This window comes from Python bivittatus, unplaced genomic scaffold (assembly GCF_059951505.1).
Source record: "Python bivittatus isolate LINGU-HERP-01145 unplaced genomic scaffold, Pbiv_v1 ctg000320_np1212, whole genome shotgun sequence".
Taxonomy (NCBI): Eukaryota; Metazoa; Chordata; class Lepidosauria; order Squamata; family Pythonidae; genus Python; species Python bivittatus.
In genome coordinates this window covers 14,787,691-14,808,651 of record NW_028277052.1, presented here as the reverse complement: position 1 = coordinate 14,808,651, position 20,961 = coordinate 14,787,691, and the positions used below count along the sequence as shown (strand labels likewise).

The 20,961-nt window shown below is 43.6% G+C and overlaps 2 protein-coding genes across 2 annotated transcripts; one reads left to right on the top strand and one right to left on the bottom strand.

Annotated features, from left to right (window-relative positions):
• The first annotated feature begins 1,601 nt into the window (after positions 1-1,601).
• LOC103064789 (prion protein (Kanno blood group)) lies at positions 1,602-11,969 on the top strand. The gene is made up of 2 exons (XM_007438894.4): positions 1,602-1,771; positions 7,541-11,969. The coding sequence occupies exon 2, from the start codon at positions 7,552-7,554 to the stop codon at positions 8,248-8,250; it is 699 nt and encodes a 232-aa protein (XP_007438956.2). The 5' UTR covers positions 1,602-1,771; positions 7,541-7,551; the 3' UTR covers positions 8,251-11,969.
• Positions 11,970-13,281: 1,312 nt separating this feature from the next.
• On the bottom strand, positions 13,282-20,644 carry LOC103065026 (uncharacterized). The gene is made up of 2 exons (XM_088139148.1): positions 20,496-20,644; positions 13,282-16,101 (listed from the first exon to the last, which is right to left on the bottom strand). Exon 2 carries the CDS (start codon positions 16,089-16,091, stop codon positions 13,965-13,967), a length of 2,127 nt encoding a protein of 708 aa, XP_087995274.1. The 5' UTR covers positions 16,092-16,101; positions 20,496-20,644; the 3' UTR covers positions 13,282-13,964.
• Positions 20,645-20,961: the final 317 nt, after the last annotated feature.

The window sequence follows — 20,961 nt, the reverse complement described above, 5'->3', positions numbered from 1 at the left end:
ATTAACTACTGTTTAGCCTAGCCTGTTTCATTAGGTTCTTGTAAAGCTACAAAGGAGTGCAAAGAGCATACAGTTCAAACCCTGAGGAGTCCCCACATTTCTTCTACTGGATGCGTTTGTGGGCTGGATTCCTGGTTCTTCCATTTATTTCCTCCATGTGGCAGAATCCTGAAGTGGTTGAATAAACTGGGTTACCATCTCACAGTACAAGTGAAGGGATCCATGTCTTTATGCTTCCTGGGGTATCAAAGAAAAAATACACACCTACAAAATATTTTTTAAAAACAGATCGGAAAAAGCATTCCAGGCCACTCTAACCATTCTATCTGTGGTCAAGCTTTTACACTAAGTATTTTCAGTGGTTTCCCAACAGTGCGTCACTTCCTTAAAATTCTTACTTATGAAGAACATTCCTGACTAATGGAACCATACAGGGCTATCATTATTGTTACTCCACCTTTCTTCTAAGGAGATCATAGTGCTGGATAGTTTTCTTATCCCCAACTTTGTCGAAGGTATTTAATCCTCTCACATTCCCATAGCACTGATTATAACTTGTCTCCTTGAACCCAGATTGTGAGCTAAGCTTTTCAGCCTTTCAATAACAAAGTGGCATTTTCTAGCAACTTTCTAGAAGAGGACCTACATAAACAACAACTCCATAAATCTCCAGCCAAGCTTCTAACTTTAAATAAATACAGCACTGTGTTCCAGCACTGGAAGGCAATGCAGGGACGCGTGGGAGCATGCTGGAATCTGCCTAGCTTGTTGGAAATGCACACACCCCCAGATCTTTTATTTTGCTTTTATTCCAGTCTTGGTTGGCACCAAGTTCCAGCACAAGCTAATCCTGGGCTGTAAGGTAGTTTTAAGACCTAAATTAATAAAGTATCATACAGGCAATCTGTATCCTCAACTACATTAGTCAAATTGTAGGCCCAGTTCACCCTTCACACTAAACTATGGTGCTTTAGCAATGCTGCATGGAATAAAACACCATTGGCCAAGATTCATATAACACCCTGAGCCACAAATCACAGCTGACAGACCACAAAGTCTGGTTTAGCACACCTAACAAGTCAAAACCCAAACATGTACATTCTGGCTTACTATGCTGTGTGAATCCAGCCAAGGGTAGCTTGTCCATGTATCTTCTCACCACATTTGCATGTAATGGTATGTGGGAATGACCCTGGGAGACAGAAGGAAGAGTCACAGTTTAGACATCAGACTGATAAACGAAATTTGAGTCTGAAGGGGGGATGGGGGTGGAGAAAGCAGGGCCCTCCCTAATTTTCGGGAGAGTAAAAGTGAGGGAGGGGAGGGGTACTTTCAGACTTGCAAGATTCTGTTAATGTAACCTTATAATAGCGATAGAGCTAGTATTGATTGTCGTGCTTCTCGTCTGAACCACCTCGAAGGGCTAACATACACGCACCGGAGAATCATCCGATTTGACCGCCCCTCTGCCGGCCCCTCCTTGGCGGAACAGGTGACCGGGGTTTATTTGGAGCGGCCACTGACGTCGCGAGCTGGCCAAGTACTGTCCAAGGGCTGCCCCACCCCTCCTCCTGGCTCGGAGCTGAGCGGGCTACGCTCAGAAGAGCCGCGGCGGAGCTCCTCCTCCTCCTCCTCCCTCCTCCTCCGCGCTGGGGAAAAGCGTCGCCTGAGCCACGCGCAGCAGCGGCGCTAGGCGCACTCTGGGGCCGGAGGGACGCGCCCTCGCTCGCCTTGCTCGTTGCAGCTCGCGACCTCGGGAGGAGACAGGCAGGTGAGCGCGGGGAGGTCGGGAAAGCCGGGGGGGGGGGAGGCCGGTGGGCAAGAGAGAAATCGCCAGCCCCGATCTTGGAGGGCGTGGGGGGTTCAGGCTGGCGCTGGGGACCGTTGCTGGGTTCGATCCACCCAACGGCTGGTCGCTATCTAGCTCGGAGAGACTCGGGCGATGATGTGAGTCAGGAGATGGCTCGGGTGGGCTCGGTTTGGGGGGGGGGCTGAGAAATCGCCTTCCGCGATCCCCCCGCGCCGCCATCAGCCCGACAAAGCGGCGGCTCCAGTCGCCTGCCCTGCGTTTGGCGGAGAATACCAGAAGGCCGGGGAGGCAGGCGAGGCGGGAGGAGAGAGCTGGGCTCGGTTGAGAACCGCGAGGGGCGAGGACCGGAGTGACTTCGCCTCTGCGCGGAAAAGCCACCTTCCCACCGGCTTCCTCCGCCCGCAGCCCTAACCCTCCCCGCAATAGCAAAGGGATATAAGAAAATCCTGACCGAATCTCCCCCCCCCGCCCCCCCGTCCTTCAGACCGGACACCTGATACCGGGTGACAAGTTGCCTCCTGCCCAGAGACATCGTAGGACGTGTCTCTTCCCCCTTTTAAAGATATTGGCAGCAACCCTGGCTGCATCTTGTGTAGGGGAGTTCCACAGGGTAATTCTTCATGGCATGAAGGGGTTCTCCTGGTCTGTCAGGGCACTGAGTTCAAAGCGAGAGAAACTTGATTTTCTCTGCCTTTTTTACATCATGGGTAATTTTATACCCCTTCTCCTCTTAAGCACCTCTGAGCTGCCCTGTAACCTTCCCCTCCCCCATAGGTGCCTCCCTCCTGCCCCTTAATAATTTAAGCTGCTATTTTCTCCATCTTCTGGAGCTCCAGAGTATCTTTTTTTAAAATATACATTGACCCGAGCAGTAGGTCGAATTCCAAACGTATTGTAATATTCTGTCCCTCGGAACTTGAGGCTCATTTGGTTAATGTTTCTTTCAGGGTCCTAGGAAGTTGCCTTAATTAAAATCTTACAATGTATCCCTCTCACCCAGAAATGAGCAACCTTTCCATGGTTGCTGTTATTTGGGGCGCTTCTTTTACTCATTGATTATTATACTTTGATTCCACCCTGTGATCCAAGTCCACTGGGTGGATTACAAGAACGCCCCCAAAAACATAAAACAGTAAAAGTCCATCAGTAAGTAAGTAGCATTGTCATGATGTAGAACCTAACATCTGCTATCCCAGCGTAGAACAGGCACGTAAAAATCAAGCGGACTGCAAAACTTGCAAAGGTTGGGGCTAAGGGAAGGGTTTTACCCTGGCACCGTAAAGGTAGCAGCATTTCATATTCATGGAGGGCATTTCTTAAGTGGGTCCTTCCAGCCAAGAAGGCCATCTCGCAGCCACCAGCCTCACTGAACTTGGCAGGGGTACCTAGAGGAAAGCCCATGAAGAGCCTGGAAGAGGCCTTCTTTGAAAGTTTGTGCCTCCAAACCTTTAAAACTCAGCCCCAAGACTTTAAACAGGGCCTGGAAACAGATACAAGGCCATCAAGTGAGCGGGGGGTTGTGCTATAACTAGACACTGGTTTTCATGCATAGAATCGTGGAGGTGAGGGGCTGCCCCTCCAGCAATAATGCTTTCTATTTATTTTATTTATTACATTTCTACGCTGCCCATCTCACTATACAAGTGACTCTAGGTGACTTACGCATAAAAAATGATAAAAACAATAAAAAATCTTTACAAAATGTATATATACTGTAGTTTTCCACAGACAAAGGGTGGCTGGGAAAGGAGATGAAGGATTTCCCCCAAAGAAGGAAGAGTAGTTTTTCATGGTTCTTATCAAGGGTGGTAGGGAAAAGTAGACAAGGTTCTTCCAGTTTTCTGTGCTGTAGAGAAAGGGCCAAGGTCCTTCCAGGTCCTGCCATCATCTGCTGCTGCTTCTAGAACCAAAATTAGGCTCCTGTCCCCAGCACAATCATGCCTTGGTAATAGCAATTTCTTTCCTTGCTCCACTGCACTTGCCCTTGTTCCAGCCAATTGTGAAATAAGCTTTGGAAATAAGAAATAATTGTGAAATAAGCTTTGTGAAATAAGGAATAATTGTGAAATAAGCAAAAAGAAAGAGTGGTCTAGTGGTGAAGGCACCAGACTAGAAACCGGAAGACGGTGAGTTCTAGCTCCACCTTAGGCGTAAAAGCCAGCTGGATGACTTTGGGCCAGTCCCTCTCTCTCAGCCCAACTCACCTCACAGGGTGGTGGTTGTGGGGAAAATGGGAGGAGGAGGGTGTATTAGGTATGTTCGCTGCCTTGAGTTATATAAAAAGAATAATAGCAGGATTAAAACATTAAAACATTAAAAAGCTTAATTATCATTAGCTGTCCCAGTATAAAAGTGGTATTTCCCCCCTTCTGACTCTCTCCAAGGACAGTCTCAAAGTGAACACAATCTGTTACATTTTCTCTCCTTCCAGGGAGCATAGTTGGTGTGATCAGAGATGTGCCTGGGGAATGTTAGGCCACTTGGAGCTGCCTCTCTCCTCTGCTCGCTGGCCCCCCTCTCCCAATGTTGTCCCTCCCCTACACTTCATCTCCTTTCATACCCCTCACCTTTCCCTTCCATCCTTTCTGCTTTTGACACCCTCTAGGCTTCCGGTAGGAGAGGAGAAGACAACGCACCTCCCCTCTTTTATCTGGGGAGGAAGAGGGAGCAGGCTTGCACCTTCCTCACTGCAGCATCTGCAAAAATAACGAGGATGGCGCTTTCCTCTTCTGGTCAGTTTCAGCCCAACGCCCCTTGAAGGAAAAGCCTCCTTGCCCATCAGCTAATCGGTTTCAGTTTGCTGGTTCTACATGGTAGAGTCCACAAGGCCTAGCTAGTGTCGATCATCTCCCTGGGGCTGTTGCTTCCCTTCTGTTTCTCTTATTTAACTTGGGAAATGCCCAAGTAAGGCAGAGAAATGAGACAAGTAGAGACTGGAAATGAGGCTCGCCTGTTCCTGCTGCAGAGCCCTGGTTGGTGGACGCTTGTCCTCTGGGCTGGAGGCAACTGACAGGATGGTTGAAGAACCCAAGGGGAAAACCAGTGCAGTGAGTGCTGCGCCATTCAACAGTGACTCAGTACAGATGCAACAGAGGCAGGATAGGGACTGGTAATGAGGACAGCAAATGTTTTGTGCCGTCTTATGGATGGGTGGATTGCCCTAACTCATTAATGAGGGAAGCATGCAAAAAGTGTGTTCTAGCTGAGCTATTATCTTTCTGGGTTTTGCGGTTCTCTCTGAACTCATTTTCTGGATCTGGTCACCCTGAACTAGGTTGCCAGATCTGCGTTTATGAATTTTCAAAACCAGGGATTCGTTTCTGAGACAATTTAACTCCCTGGCAGCAGAAATCCCTTGCTGGTTAAACAGTCCCTATGGAAGCAAAGTAAGGCAGGGGGGTGGGGGGAAAGTACTGAGTTCATTTCTACAAGGAATAAGCTGGGACACTGCAGGGGTGAGTGTCGTGTGCAAGGCACTTTACCACAGTGGTTGTTAAAATGCCAGGGTACCTGGTTTGATTGTCATCTGTTTAAATGGAAAGTCGAGATTATTCCAGATTAGCAAGGAATATAAAAGGCTGACATGAAGCATTTGATTTTACAGTCATACTGTCTCTCGCTGTGCACACAAAGCGCCACAATGATGCGTTTAATAAGCAGCTGGGTTCATTGCAGGTGTAGCGAGGAATAAATAAAACCCTTGCATAATGGCTTATCCGGACATGAAAAGCAAGCCCTGCTCTCCAGCAGAAGCTATAGAGTTAAAAAGATACGCAGCTCCCACTGAGTGGCTTTGTTTATATCATTCCACAGAAGTATAGAAATCCTCGTTGGTAATTTTAGTCCCTGCCCTTTTGCCAGAAGTGTGTATGCAGCGTTCCTAGAGAACCTCCCCCAGTCCTTGGTCAAGTCGATTTCTGGCCTGAAACCATCTCTCCTCCAATGGCAAAAGGGTGTGCGTTGAAAAACGAGGTCAAACGCTTTCATCAAAGAGCTTCCGGGAGCCCTGCAGATTTTACCAGATGGGCTTTCAGTCAGAGCAACTCCGTTTAAAAGGCCTCTGCACAGCTCTTGATTCAGCTGGATCATCAGAATAGTGTTGCAGTACTTGTTTGGCTTGTAAATGGTAAGGCCTGATGGCATTGTTATAAAAGAGATAACTAGGTGTAAAGGGAAGTTCTAAAGCCTCATTCTCAGTCTGTGAGAAAGGCTGGTTTCCTAGGAGACAAGATACCTCAAGGACGATGGAATTGCACATCCTTTTCACACGTGCTCCCTAACAAAGAAACAACACGTATCAAAGCACCCCTTTGCAGTGTCTTCACCCTCAAGATTTAGGAACTCAGCAAAAACTTGTTATCTCAGCTTCTTGAGCCCATGTCACGGCCTAATGATTTTTTTCTGTGCCGGCCATGCATACTATATATGTATAACCTATATATACTCATATTAACGATCCATCAATAAAACAATTGTTTGGATTCTGTCCAGTTGTTTTGGTAAATTCTTTGTTTTCCACCATGCCTTTCACTTATGTATGTTCTTGGCCATAATCATGAAGAAACTATTCCCCACAACAATTGTGTTTGGAAGTGCAGAATCCATGGGCTTTGCAGAAAGATCTTCCTTAATGGCACTGTGAGAAAAAAGAAAAAGAAAAAAAAACACTTGAGAAGAAGGATTGCATTATATTTCTCATGCTGGCCTGGACGTCTATTTGCTGCTGGGGGAAAAAAAGATCAATTCTTTCACAAAGCTATAACTGAGTGGAAAGGGAAGAATTTTCATGTTTGATAGCAAGAAAATGCTATTTTTGGACCCTCTCCTTTCTGGCAATCATGTGGTTGGTATTTTCAGGATGTTCAGTATCTTTAAAGCCCTGTTGCAATGTGTGCTACGCCTCTGAAATCATGAGGATTAGAAGATCTTCATTTCTAGCTTTAGAAGTTCACATTCACTTTTCTTTCCCCAGCACAATTAGACAGACGCCACTCTTATCAGTCCAAAACTTACTGAAATGTATAGCAAGATTCATATGTGCTGAGCCATAATGCAGTTTATTTGGGTTTGCCTATTTGAATTGTGACTTATTCAACAAACAGTGGTTCATCAGTGGCTAATAAGCTAGAAATAAATATTACTACTTTACTACAGAGTTGAACAAGATAGTTGTCAGGCCCAGCTCAAGAACAACGATGAAACAGTCCAGTCCAGTTCCTTTATTTGCCTATACCTTATAGACAGAATCTTGCCAAACTAAATCTATACTACAGCAACTAATGGATATACCCTGGGAGATTCTAGGGAGTGGCTATCCTGAATATCTTAGTCTTCCCACACTCTCCCTTTGGACTATGCTGCCTCTTGCCTCCTCCCCCCTCCTGGAATTCCTGATAGCCTTGATCTCCCACATCACTCTCCTCCTTGTAGATACATTCCATCACAGTAGTACTCCTACATTGACCTACACTGATCTTGAAGATCTATACAGTCTGTGTTTGAGTAATCACTGCAGCCCAAAGATTTGTTTGCAATATGCAAGCTCTACATGTGGATGGAAAATACGATAACTTGGTTCCCCATCCTTCAAACATAGAGGTTTCTGCAGCGAAACAACTTGCTATCTGGTATGGGCTCAAATGTAAGGTATGGAAAGGTCTCTCTCATTTCAAGCGCCATAAACCCCAAGCTATTCTTTGTTTAACTATTCTTCTTCTGTTTGATTTGTAGAATAACCAACAATGAGGAAATCCCTTGGGACCAGCTGGATTTTACTTCTCCTGCTCCTGCTCCAAACGGATCCTTCTCTTTCTAAGAAGAAGCCTAAACCCGGCGGTGGCTGGAATACCGGGAGCCATCGCCAGCCTGGCTACCCCCAGCAACATCCTCCACCTAGACCTAATTATCCACAGGGTGGTTACCCTCAACCCTATCCTGGCTATGGAGGAGGCTATGGAGGAGGCTATGGAGGAGGCTATGGAGGCGGCCAGTACAGCAAGCCCTGGAAGCCTAAACCACCGAAGCCCAAGATGAAGCATGTGGCAGGAGCAGCTGTTGCCGGAGTGGCAGCGGGTGCAGTGGGTGGTTACCTCTTAGGCAGAGCCATGTCAAACTTGAATTTTGGCTTTAACAACCCTTACGAGTCACAGTGGTGGTACGAAAACCGCAACCGCTATTCTGACCAAGTGTACTACCCCAAGTATGACCAACCAGTTTCGAGGGATGTCTTTGTGAGAGATTGCACAAATGTCACTGTGACTGAGTACATCGAGCCCAGTGGGAACAAAACAGCAGATGACATGGAGAGAAAGGTGGTGACACAAGTGGTACACCAGATGTGCACTGAGCAATACAGGTTGATGTCAGGCGTGGCTTCGCTGCTCGCCAACCCTTCTGTGCTTGTCATGGTTACACTGATCTTATGTTTCCTGATACACTGAGTTGTTTTCCTGCAGCTTCTCTCTTGTCGGTCTAGCAAAGCGGAGAAGGGATCTCTCTAAAGCGTACAATTGGTGGGAGAATAAATTCTTGTATGTGCAGTTTTTTAATGGAGTGTATTTAAGAGATGTTCTATCTCCTAAGTATTCTTGAACATACTGGCTTCTGCTGAGCACATGTTGTCCCTTCATAGCCACCTGTGATTTTGTCTTTAGCTTGCAAAAGAGTTTTGGGTGGGGAAAGGAGAGACATGAGATCATTTTGTAACAAACCCAACCCTGCTAGAAACCTAATCCCATTCTTATATATTGATCATTGAGCCTGTGCTTACACAAAATATAGCATACATAAGAATGGAAAACTAATTTTTGGCCAGCTACTATTACACTGCACCTTGCTAGAACACTTTCTTTTATTTTTATATTTAACGCAGCAAATCATTTTGTATTATCACAAAACCTGGCTTTGAGAAGGAGAGAAAGAAAGTTTTTATTTCATTTCATTTACACCTATCATCGTGGAATATGTGTGGGAATAGGAAGCACGAGTGATTTCTGCTCCCCAACTTGAAGTCGAATGTTAATTTTTCCCATCCACTTCTGCAGTGAAATTAGACAGTACTACTCTAGGAACATATTCTTCTCACTACAGGGAAGGAGGAGATGTGCAAAATATCCACTTGAACATCCTTCTGAAGTTCAGGGGGCTATCTTGAGAGTTAAAATGAACACAAGATATTAAATCAGAGGAAGGAATCCCATCCATGTTATAGAATGTAGGAAGTAACTCTGACATTTCTTTTGTGACAAACCTTGAAGAGCAGGAAACTTGGTTGCCTAAATATAAGAAAACAGAGTACGGTTGGGATTCCAAAAGGCCAAGTATGTCTTCACAAGGAAGGATTTGTGTTTCTTAAAGTGCTTTGGCAACCAGAGCTGATCTATAACAGCCCTGGGTCTCTAAAGTCTTGAGTGGCCCATCCACCATGATCGATTCCCTCATGGACATTTTGAAGACTATTCCATATGCAAGAAAAAAAACTTGTCTATGAAGCACAATTGTTACAGACACAACAGAGTGTGGTTAATCTTGTTGAGGCCAAGTAGCCTTGAGACAAAGGTACCATGGTAGAAATCTTTTAGTCGGGGGGAAAAAATCTTCTATAGCTCACTTTTTGGAAGGTGATGGAGCAGGATGAAATATTATTTCTGTTAAATCATTTCTGAAATTATTTCCAGAAATCTAAAGCTATTAAAAACTCTTAACTGTCACAGTAGCACTTCAGATTTCAAGGATATGATGAAAAGTATCCTTTTTAAATGACTAGAATATAAACTTCTAGAAAGGGCTTCCAAGTCCCTCCTTTTTAATAATTGTGCTGATTTAAATGAAATAAGCTTATTGGAAAGTTAATGTTAATAATTAAAGTTAGGTGTAAGGTAGCATCCAACAGTTCCTTGGACCACAAAATCACTAGGAATTTACCGTTTTTAATTCTGCAGAACTTTGGAATTAACTTTAACTTCCAGTACCAAAGTCCCTTTCATTGGCTTCTTTAGAAAGAGAAGAGAAATATTCACAAAGAAACTAAAATTTAGAACTCTCTCTGGAATGATTGGAGAACCCAACAATGTGCTAATAATTCACAGAACATCTTTGTGCATGAGAAAATAACTCGTGCCCATCAGCGCTGATGTCTTGGCTGGCCCTAATACTGCAAGTTAAGCAAGAGGGAATGATTTTGTCTTCAGCTACATGCCAGAATAAGAAGTTCATGGGTAGACACTAATCACCTTTGGGGACAAGAGTCTGAACAGTCTAACCTAGGGCTTTTCTATGTGTGGGCTTGTGAATTGATTTTATGGAACCATGTTTGGCATCTGGCACCTTTCTGACTGAGGAAATACGTTAGAGTTGTTCTTTAAACATAGTTGCTACAGACACTTTGCTCCTTCCGTACCTTGTTTTTGCTATTTTTATTGTTTTATTTATTTATTGTAGGACTACTTGGACTGGTATGCAAAAGTTGACATTGCCTCCACCAGTGTCACATTTTGACCAAAGGCTCTGTTTGTTAAGAGAGTTTGTATATTTGTTATTTCTCCACTGTATACAACGAGCCTTAGAATATTACTTCTAGAAACACAACAGTCACTGGAATTTAACTAGTTTTGATGATGCCATAGTTATTTAATTTTAAGACCTAACTGAAAATTGTACCCTGGGTTATAATAATTTGGTCTGTCCTAATGTTTTTGGCCTGTGGTATTTATAAAGGGTACTTTTTTTTTTTTTTTTTTTTACTATGGTGTATTTCAGTTGACTTGCTGATTGACACTGTGCTTGTACCAGAATATAAAATGTTAAGTATAGTAAAAAATATAATGGGGTATGCTCTTAGCCTACTGAGTGTATCTGATATATATGAATATTTTGCCAGGTGATTATTGTACAGGCCAACTTTAAATATTGTTGTTCTAATATAAGAGCAAAAAACTGAACGGGGGGGGGGGGAAATGTTGGATTTTGAAGTGACACATCAGTTGTGATCAAGATATTTTGTAACCCTGTAATTAAGCATGGGCTTCATTTTGATTTGCAAATGCTTTTTTTAATTAAATGTTTGATTTATAGTTAAAAATAAAATACGAGAAATAGACATTTGGACAATGTCAAATTTTTTCTAACAATAAAAGTATATTGTTCATGTATGTGTACAAAAATAACCTTTCTCAAAATATTAGATGTCACAGAATAAAATCCAAGATTCTGAATCCAACTTTATGGCATCAGCGCCTAAATTGGCCCAGCTTTGTTGTTAAATTGAATGAAGCAACCATCACTTGGGTAGCTGTACTTTGGTTTTAGGAAAAGAAAGCAAATAATTTATTACAATCTAGATTTTTAAACTGCATTTCAGGATAAATAATTATTTGGATAGGGTTTACAATAATTACTATACAATTTAACCAATATTTATTGAGTATTTTTGCTTCCGAGGAGAATCGCTTGTGGGCTTTTCTTCTCAAATAATTTAGGTCAGTCTTGGGTACTGTGCCTTTTTAAGGCACATACACTTGGTTTGAACATCACACAAAGCCAGAATACTTTTTTAAAAGGATAAACCATAGTTTATGGCTTAATTGCTGCCCCTGGGCCAATTCCTGTCAGCTTTTGCTGATAAAGATCTATATGGTGTATATATCAGAAATATATGAGAAAATGAATGTAATACAAGCACACACACACACACACACACACACACACCCCAACCAAAAGACCAGGCATTCTCATAACTTTAAGGTATTTTGAGGCTTGCAAGTGAGATGCTGGGCATGGTAATCCAAAATCAAATCAATGCACATTGTTTTAGCGTGATGTGAGAAGCCAACGCTTCAGTCTGAGCAACTTACTTGATCATATTTTCAGAGAATTTTGAAAATCAAAGTTTTGAAAGGACTTTAGAGATCAGTTAGTCCAGCTCTCTCACTACTGCAGCAGCAGATTTGCAAACAAGGACCAAACACAACTATTTTGGTGTTAAATAGGCCACAGTTTTATTTGGGAGTTTAGCTGAAAGAGTGAGAGGAGTAAGTGGAGGTTAGCAAGTCAAACAGTAATAACAAGTAATCTTCTAAATGTTTTGTCAGAACATCAGGTAGTATAATTAACATTTTACAAGGAAATAAAATCTCAGCACTCTGCACATATTGACTATGTTAAAATGGAATGAGTAACCAAAATGGTTAAAAATTCTAGCTTCTTGTTCACAACAGACAGGTTCGGATAGACTTCCCAGCTGTTCTTGCATAGCTCTTCCCGCCAAATGAAGTAGGAAAATTAACCAGAAACAAAAACAAAAATGTGTTACATCCAAACCTAGCCTCCATGGTTTATCAGTTCTTTAACAAAATCGATGCTAAAGCTAGCTTGACATTAGCTTTCTTTTTCTGGCCTTCTATGGATGAGATAAGCCAAGGTCCACATTCAGAGATAGTCTTATTCGTTTAACCACACCTGCCGACAGGAGAGGCCAAGCAAGGTTACTCAAGGGGTCCTCATCAACATAGCATTGCTTATGAAGGACTGACCAAAATTCACAGACTTTGCAATACACCTAAACAAGAACATTTTTTATGATGGGGATCCATCTTCAGAATTGGAGCCAAGCTAATTGGACAGCATTCCTATTTCTCAAAGAGAGACCACCTGAGAAATGGAACAAATCCAACCACATTCTTTGTTTCAAGGGAAGAGGTACATCAACCCAGATGACAACTGCCCATTCAAGTGCTTGGGAACCCAAATTTATTTATTTATGTATTTATTCATTTGTTGGATTTATTCCCCATTGTAATTGACTGACTCTCCATTTTGGCATTGTCTAAATTTCAATCCAAGCTGGCCGCCTTCTTTCTTTCCACTTCTGATTTGTGACAACAATCACAGCATGACAGAAAGGAATACAGTACTGATGATAGAAGTAGAGTTTAAACCCACCCAGACATTCAATTACCTTGAAGAGGTAAAAGAAAACAAAGAAAGATTGGAAAACAATATGGCACCTTGTGGCTTCCAAACAGTGTTCTCAGCCCTCCAAATTACTAATGACTGGATGAAACCTCCCAGTCATATTTAAGGGTAGGGATGACAGAGAAAGTTTAGAATAGGCAAAGAAGGCACAAACATCTTATCAAGAAGGGGTGCCTGCAGCCCCAGGGCCACAAGTAACTTTAAGTTTTCTTTCTGCAATCCTCAAAACCCCCCTCCCCTCCATAACTGCTGAAAAGTGATGATTCAGTTCTCCACCATACTGAGATGGGAACCCATAGGATAAGCCCTAATGTGGGTATATTATTGTTTCAAAAGAGAAGGAAATAGCTCAACATTTGCCCCCCATCCATAGGTGTGGTTTTGCAGCACCAGGTTTGCAGGCCTCAGACCCCACTCTGTAGAACATGTTTGCTATCAAATGTTGCCTGCCTCTGTTCTGAGGTGTGCATCAGCTTTCATTACTCAGCAAAAATGGTTGGTTAATCTAATACTGGCTAGAATTATCAACAGCCATAAGAGGAGAGCTATTTTAGAAATCTGATTCTAATCAAAACATCCAATCCAATTCAGCTGTTTCACCCCAATCATTCAGAAACTCAGCTTGGTTCTGAGATTGGACTTGGATTGTGTTTGAATAGAACCTTCAGCTCAAATCTTGGTGTATTTATATTAAATAACCTCAGAAGTCACTCAGCCAGCCAGCCTGCCTGCCTGCCTGCCTGCCTCTCAAAAATCAACTTCTGCTATCATGTGAATTGCTGAAATATTTCCTGAAAGCTGAGCAAATTCCACTGAAGGATCTAAGGCAACAGAAATGGGGGGACTTATCCACTGTCTCCATCTCTACATTTTGTTAAGTTAGACTTGACAAATACAAAGAAGGAATGGTTTTTGATGGATGATGCTTCCCTCCTCCCTTTCATTACTAAAGAAACCCTTAGAACACACTAAAAGACTCTAAGGCTGAATGGCAATTGGAGTTCATTCATACGTAGCACATGTACAGCACTTTACTGCACTGCACTGAACCGATGCAGAAAGCACTTTCCAGAAAAACAGAAAACCACAACTAAATTCTTGCTGGAGAGAAAGAGAGAGAGAGATCTTCCAGACCTCCGATAAGTGAACAGCAGCCACAGAAGAGATTTAAGAAGCATAGCCCTTAGAAGATCAGGAAAGGTGTGATTAATGTAAGGAATGAAATGACAAAAGGATGGATGGGAAGCAAAGCATTCTCAAAGGAGAAATGCAAATCAGACACAGCGTTGTTAAAGGTGTTGTCTCTACCCGCTCCTCCAGGACTACCAGCAAGAGCTATTCCTGCTCCATGTTTGATCTCAAGTTCGGCTAGTGTAGTCGCTGTCTTCAGTTTATGTTCATAGTAGCTGCTTCCTGCTGTGAGGCCAGATATGCGGTGGTACATCTCCATGCATTTTGCATTTGCCACCTGTGTCACCACTCTGGCTTCCAGCTCATCTTGTGTTTGATTTCCAGTGGGCTTCACATACTCTCCTACGGTGACATTTACACACTCGCTCAGGAAAGCATCCTTCGAAACTGGCTGGCTATAGTTTGGGTGGTAAACATGGGTGGCAAAACGGAGGCGGTTTTCATTCCACCAATGTTCCTCCTCACTGTCATTAAAATGAAAATACATATTGGCTATGGGGCTGCCTAAGATGTAGCTGTTGGAGTCTTCCACTGGAACATCTATAAGAACTTCCCCCATCACATGTTTTGTCTCAGCATCACTTGGCTTAGAGTCCACTGGGTTGCCACCATAAGGACTGAAGCTGCCTCCTTCTGAGGAGCTGGAGAAAGTACGATACTGCTCGATGCACATTTCCCTCACCACGTGTTTCACCACCCTGGCTTCGATCTCATCCTCAGTTTCATTCCCACTGGGCTCAATGTATTCTTTTACTGTGATGTTCACACAGTCTCTCACAAAGATATCTTGTGGAACAGGCTGGATGTACTGTGGGTAGTAAACTCGATCAGAATAACGATGGCGATTCTCATACCACCACCGCTCCTCGTTCTGGTTGTTAAAATGAAAATGGAGTTTTGACATGGCGCGCCCCAGGAAGTAACCCCCCAAAGCTCCTGCAGCTGCGCCTGCAATTGCTGCTCCAGCTGTGTGCTTCAGCTTAGTCTTGGGCGATTTAGGTTTCCAAGGCTTGGGGTCATAGTGACCCCAGTTAGGATTTTGGGGGTAATTTGGTTGATGTGGGAAATACCCAGGATTTGGCGGGTTGGCAGGATATGGTGGGGGATGTGCCGGGTTTTGAGGGTTGACCGGATATGGTGGGGGATGTGCCGGGTTTTGAGGGTTGACCGGATATGGTGGGGGATGTGCCGGGTTTTGAGGGTTGACCGGATATGGTGGGGGATGTGCCGGGTTTTGAGGGTTGACCGGATATGGTGGGGGATGTGCCGGGTTTTGAGGGTTGACCGGGTATGGTGGGGGATGTGCCGGGTTTTGAGGGTTGACCGGGTATGGTGGGGGATGTGCCGGGTTTTGAGGGTTGACCGGGTATGGTGGGGGATGTGCCGGGTTTTGAGGGTTGACCGGGTATGGTGGGGGATGTGCCGGGTTTTGAGGGTTGACCGGGTATGGTGGGGGATGTGCCGGGTTTTGAGGGTTGACCGGATATGGTGGGGGATGTGCCGGGTTTTGAGGGTTGACCGGGTATGGTGGGGGATGTGCCGGGTTTTGAGGGTTGACCGGATATGGTGGGGGATGTGCCGGGTTTTGAGGGTTGACCGGGTATGGTGGGGGATGTCCCGGGTTTTGAGGGTTGACCGGATGTGGTGGTAGATAGGCAGGGTTGTATGGAGGAGGATTACCTGGGTTAACAGGATTACTTGGAGGATGAGCAGGATTTTGAGGGTTCACAGGATAAGGTGGAGGGTGTCCTGGATGTTGTCGATTGGCAGGGTTATGGGGTGGATGTGCAGGATTATAGGGAGGAGGGTTCTCTGGATGGTTTGCGTGGCTTGGATGATTTCTTGAGGGATTTTCAGGCTTCTTTGGGGGTGCCTGCTGGGCAGGTCTGTTCTGGATAGGCGGGTTGTATGCTGGCTTTCTGGGTTTCTCTGCAGGTTTGCTAGGATGATGGGAAGGTCTGCTTGGATGATGGGAAGGTCTGCTAGGTCGACCTGGCTTTCGATTACTGCTGCTACCACTCGGTCTACTGCTTCCTTTTTTAGAAATGGAGACAATCTCATCAGTCTGGAGCAAAATGAAGAGAATCACTACTGAACAGGTCAACAGGAGCTTTCCCATGATGACAATTCTGCAAGATAAAATGCGGAAGACATCTGGTTTGAGAAAAATGCAAATATGACACAAACGATACAAATCTGTCAAACACAAGAGAGTGGTGTTTCCCAAAAAAGTATTCAAGGTAGACACTTTGTAGAGTTAGCAGTCAAAAGAGATTGTGGGGCCTCTTGTCCTCCTTAACCAATTTGCTTTGAAAAGAAAATTAATGGAAACTCAGGAGAGTTACATACTTCTGGAGTCACATGGCATTCTGTGAATAAGGTTGGGTAGTTATACAACTAGAAAAAAATAATCAAAGCTCATATAAGGCAAATTCTTGAATGCAATGTACCTCTGTACAGAATAGCATGGAAAACATTTCAGAGAAGGAGTGAACTGGATGCACAAAAGACTTTTATGATACAATCCTTCCATCCAATTTAGCGTAAGAGATATTTCTGCACTCAGCCCAAGACTCAATGGAAGTCTAAGGGCTCAAACTGCAAGATTATACAAACCCAGCTGGGTGACCTTGGGCAGTCACTCCCTAAGAAGAAGAAGGCAGTAGCAAATCACTTCTGAAAATCTTGCCAAGGAAACTACAGAGACTAGTCCAGGCAGTCACCAGGCGTCAACACTGATTAAAAGGCACCAAAAAACAAAACAAAAAACCTTCTAGGCATCAGATGTATTTCTAGGTCATCAGACTTCTCCTACTCCATGTAGGAACATCTCATTGCCTTACTAATGCAATGGCAAATTACATAGATATGCATTTCTTGATTCCAGGTTTTCTTTTTTATACAGTGGCACCTCGGGTTACGAACTTAATTCGTTCCGTGACTCTGGTCGCAGCCCGAATTGGTCACAACCCGAAGCAAATTTCCGCATAAGGTTCAATGTAAATACGGTTAATCTGTTCTGGCGTGGAGGACAGGGAGGCGGCTATTGCTTGGAGGGAGAGTCCCCCTCCCTACGACCACGTGTCAGGGGCGGAAAATGGCCGCGGACCATGTGTCAGGGGTGGAAAAATGGCCGCGGACCACATGTCAGGGGTGGAAAAATGGCTGCGGACCATGTGTCAGGGGCGGAAAAATGGCCGCGGACCACATGTCAGGGGCGGAAAATGGCCGCGGACCGTGTCATGGGAGGGAAAATGGCCACGTATCCTGTTCGTACCCCGAGGCGGAGTTCGCAAACCGAAGCAAAATTTTGCGGCCGGAGCTGGTCGTAACCCGAAAAGCTCGTTAACAGAAGCATTCATAACCCGAGGTTCCACTGTATTTAATCCTGATCTTCAATAACAAATGCTTCCAGAAGGGCTTGCCTACAGTCAATGAAATAGTAATCTTAGGTTTACAAGGTAGAAGACATTTCAAAATTTGGGAAACTAGGGAGGGGAGTGAGGAAAAAAGCCACCTCACACACCAACTTCTGGAGTTGGCTTTTCAGCAGATTTGGTACAATGGGCCTCCTTCTACAGTAAACCAATGAGAAAAAAAAATTAAAAAGAAGCCTTTTTAATATTTATGTTCTTGGACAGCAGTAAAAGAAGCCAGGAGTAGGAATTATCCTTTTCATAAGACTCTTCCCACTATCCTCCATAATTGCGTAAGTTTCTGGGATCATTTCCAAATGCCTCAGAACTTTGTTCCAGGACATCTAGAGAACTGAGTTTGAGTCTTTATGAAGACTTGCCAAAGAGGGCCTCATTTGCATCCTGGCACTATCTTAATTTTGTTGGTTGGACACAAAAGAAAGCTTTCTTTCTAGCTAATGGCAAGTACTAGACTCTTGTCTCCTTACTTGGGTACTCGCACATCTCAAAAGGAAGGGAAAGGAAAAGCAGCAGAGCAGATAGAAGCAGATTTGATCCATAATGGAGTAGGCTATAGTGATGGTGGATCAACATGGTCTTTATTTCCCATCAGAATGATTTCTCTCTCACTCACAGAAAACACAACAAATGTGTCCATCTTCCTCCCAAAAAAACCTGTTATCCCCACCTTCCCACCACCCGTTTTCTAATGGATGATATTTGGGGCAATGATCATTTCCATGCAGTGCCAAGAAGACTAAGAAGGGCTTCTGAAGGTTTGCCTGTCTTAATCAACACTTACCAGTCTGTGAACCAACACCAAGGTCATGGTAAATCTGAACTCCAGTAGACTTGGAGTTTTGGATCCTGTCCAGAATTCATACTCAGCCACAACTGCTTGTTCTCTATTAACCTGACTCCTATATGTTGCCCTGAGCTCTTGAAGGTGTAAGAGTATATAATTTTATACATCCGCAAAAAGAAATTTTAGGAAATCCTCCAAGCAACCTGATAAGCATCTTTATGAACTTCTAGGATCTATAAATTGTTGACCATGAGTTTAATGAAAAAAAAAAAGGGGGGGGAGAGAATATTAGGGTATTTATTTTAAAAAATATCTCCCACTCTTCTAATAAATATGGACGCCTAATGACAATTAAAACAATTTTTTTTCATGAGCTGCTAATAGCCTACACTGATATACAAAGATGTATAATAACATGATAAAATCCAAATTAATTTTGGGAAGAACTAAGGACTCTCTTTTCCCTCCATCCTTTCCTAGCATCCAGAAATCTCTACATATTCAGTGGAATGAACGGAATAAAAACATGCCCTGAAGTTCATTACTGGCCAAGGGTTCCAAATTTGATTTTTTTAAAAAATATTGCCAGGAGGACAAAAACGGTATGTGCTCTCTCATGAAATGTTTCCATTTGACTGCCAGACAGTGTTTTAATTCATAATTTCTACCAACATATTTCACAAGAAGAGAATGAACCAACTAAGTTTGTCAATCTGTAGGTTCCTGTCAACCCTTCCTTAAAATGTTAGTCATTCATTTGAAAGAGATGGGGACCTACCAAGGGATTGTAAAAAGTAAATTCCATGTAGCATAGTAAGACATGGGTATGGCTAGCGCACTGTAAGGTAGATTCCTCAAAAATAACATGCAAAGGAGGGCTGGTCTTTACCACCTTACATCATGCACAGTTGGCAGAACCAGAATAATTTAGTAATATAGTACAATACCAAATAATGCAAGAAGGTAGTACCAGCTTTCTCCAGTTTTCATCACATCAGAATTAATAGGCAGAACAACTATGTGCAAGATGGCAAAATCTGTAGTGGATTTGGTCCAAACTATGGATCTATTAATAAATGCAGCTATCCATTTCATGCCTAATACAGTTGGTGATCATGTCACTGTGCCAAATCATGCAAACTACAGATAGTCCTTGGCTTACAACTGCAATAGGGACCAGAAAATTCATCATTAAGCAATGTGGTCATTAAGCAAGGCATCACATGACTGCACCTGATTTTATATTTTTTGCAGTGGTCGTTAAGCAAATCATACAGTTCCCCATTCATTTTGCTTGTCAGAAGCCAGCTGGGAAGGTCGCAAATGGTGATCATGTGACCCTGGAACACTACAACCATTGTAAATACATGCCAGTTGCCAAGTGCCCGAATTTTGATCACGTGATCGCGGGGATGCTGTGACAGTCGTAAGTGCAAGGACCAGTCATAAATCACTTTTTTCAGCACCATCGTAACTTCAAACGATCACTAAACAAATGGTCATAAGTTGAGGACTACCTATAATACTGTCAACTTTCATTTCATTTCCATCAACCCAATCAAAACATTGCTCTTCATTTAAACTACTTATGTATAAATGGGGCAGGGGGTGTTCCTCCCTCTTTTCCCAACACTTAGAAGCAGCTTGGCAGGCAGATTTGTAAACACACACACACACACAAACACAAATCTTAAGAACATGTTTACATCCCACCCAGAACGACTTTTCACCCTACGATTCTTTTCTTCCTCCATTTCATTTTCATTTAAAAGGTGCTTTGCTCTATCGAGAAGTCGGTACAGACAGCTGTGCTGTGCCCACAGGAACACCCTGCTTCCCTCTATCAAAACAATCTCTGCTTCTCTGTGCAGTCGAACTCCAGTATGTAGCAATGGCTAGTCAAGGAAAGGTGCCAGATTAAAGACACCCGCAACACATTTTACTAGAAGCGCCTGTTCTGATTGTCTTTCATTGCAGAGCACCGTTGGTAGAAGTTTCAGATGCTTCCACTGCCTTTTGCCTTCCCTCTATTGCATTATGTAACAAAACCACAATGTCCTTCCAGTGAAAAAAATTGCCCCCGTAATTAACCTGGATCCTGTGAAATCATATTCATTCCACCAGGCAGTGTATCATCTTAAGAGTTTTATAACGTGAACGGAAATTTGCTCCTTCCCAGCAAACAAGGTTTCTATACAGCTAGAGGTGCTTGACCTAAATAGGAAACCTGTGGTTTATATAACCGGGCTGCTGGGCACGCATTTATGGATTTAATCATTGTGAATCTATGAAAGAAACTTACCTTTGTGTCAACAAATTGAGGGGAGGCTGCTCAGAGCTTCTGTCTTCTCAAAGAGGCTGACCGTGTTCTTTCCCAGCTCTGTAAATCTCCAGATAGCTAACGGTAGGTGGAGCATGTTCAGTGCCTATTATGGCCTGTTGTTTATACCAGAATCTATGCCATTTGAAAACAGCCTCCCACCCAACCCTGTGCTCTACTGAATGGATTAAGAAGTGACGCATTTTACGGGCCGTTCCCAGACAGGGCAGGAAACGTTGAACTGTCACGGGCACGGAGCCAAAGCTTCCGGCATTGCTTTTGAGTTTGACACATAAAGTTGACAGGGAAGGAGAGTTTTGCATTCACTGCCGAACTGAAAGTGACCATTTCTCAGCAGAGGGCGTCTGACCTGTTATTTTTAGAATCTGGCCCTGTGCTTAAGGAGCATCTGGAAAGAGGGTTAACAAAAGGAGCTGATACCCAAAAC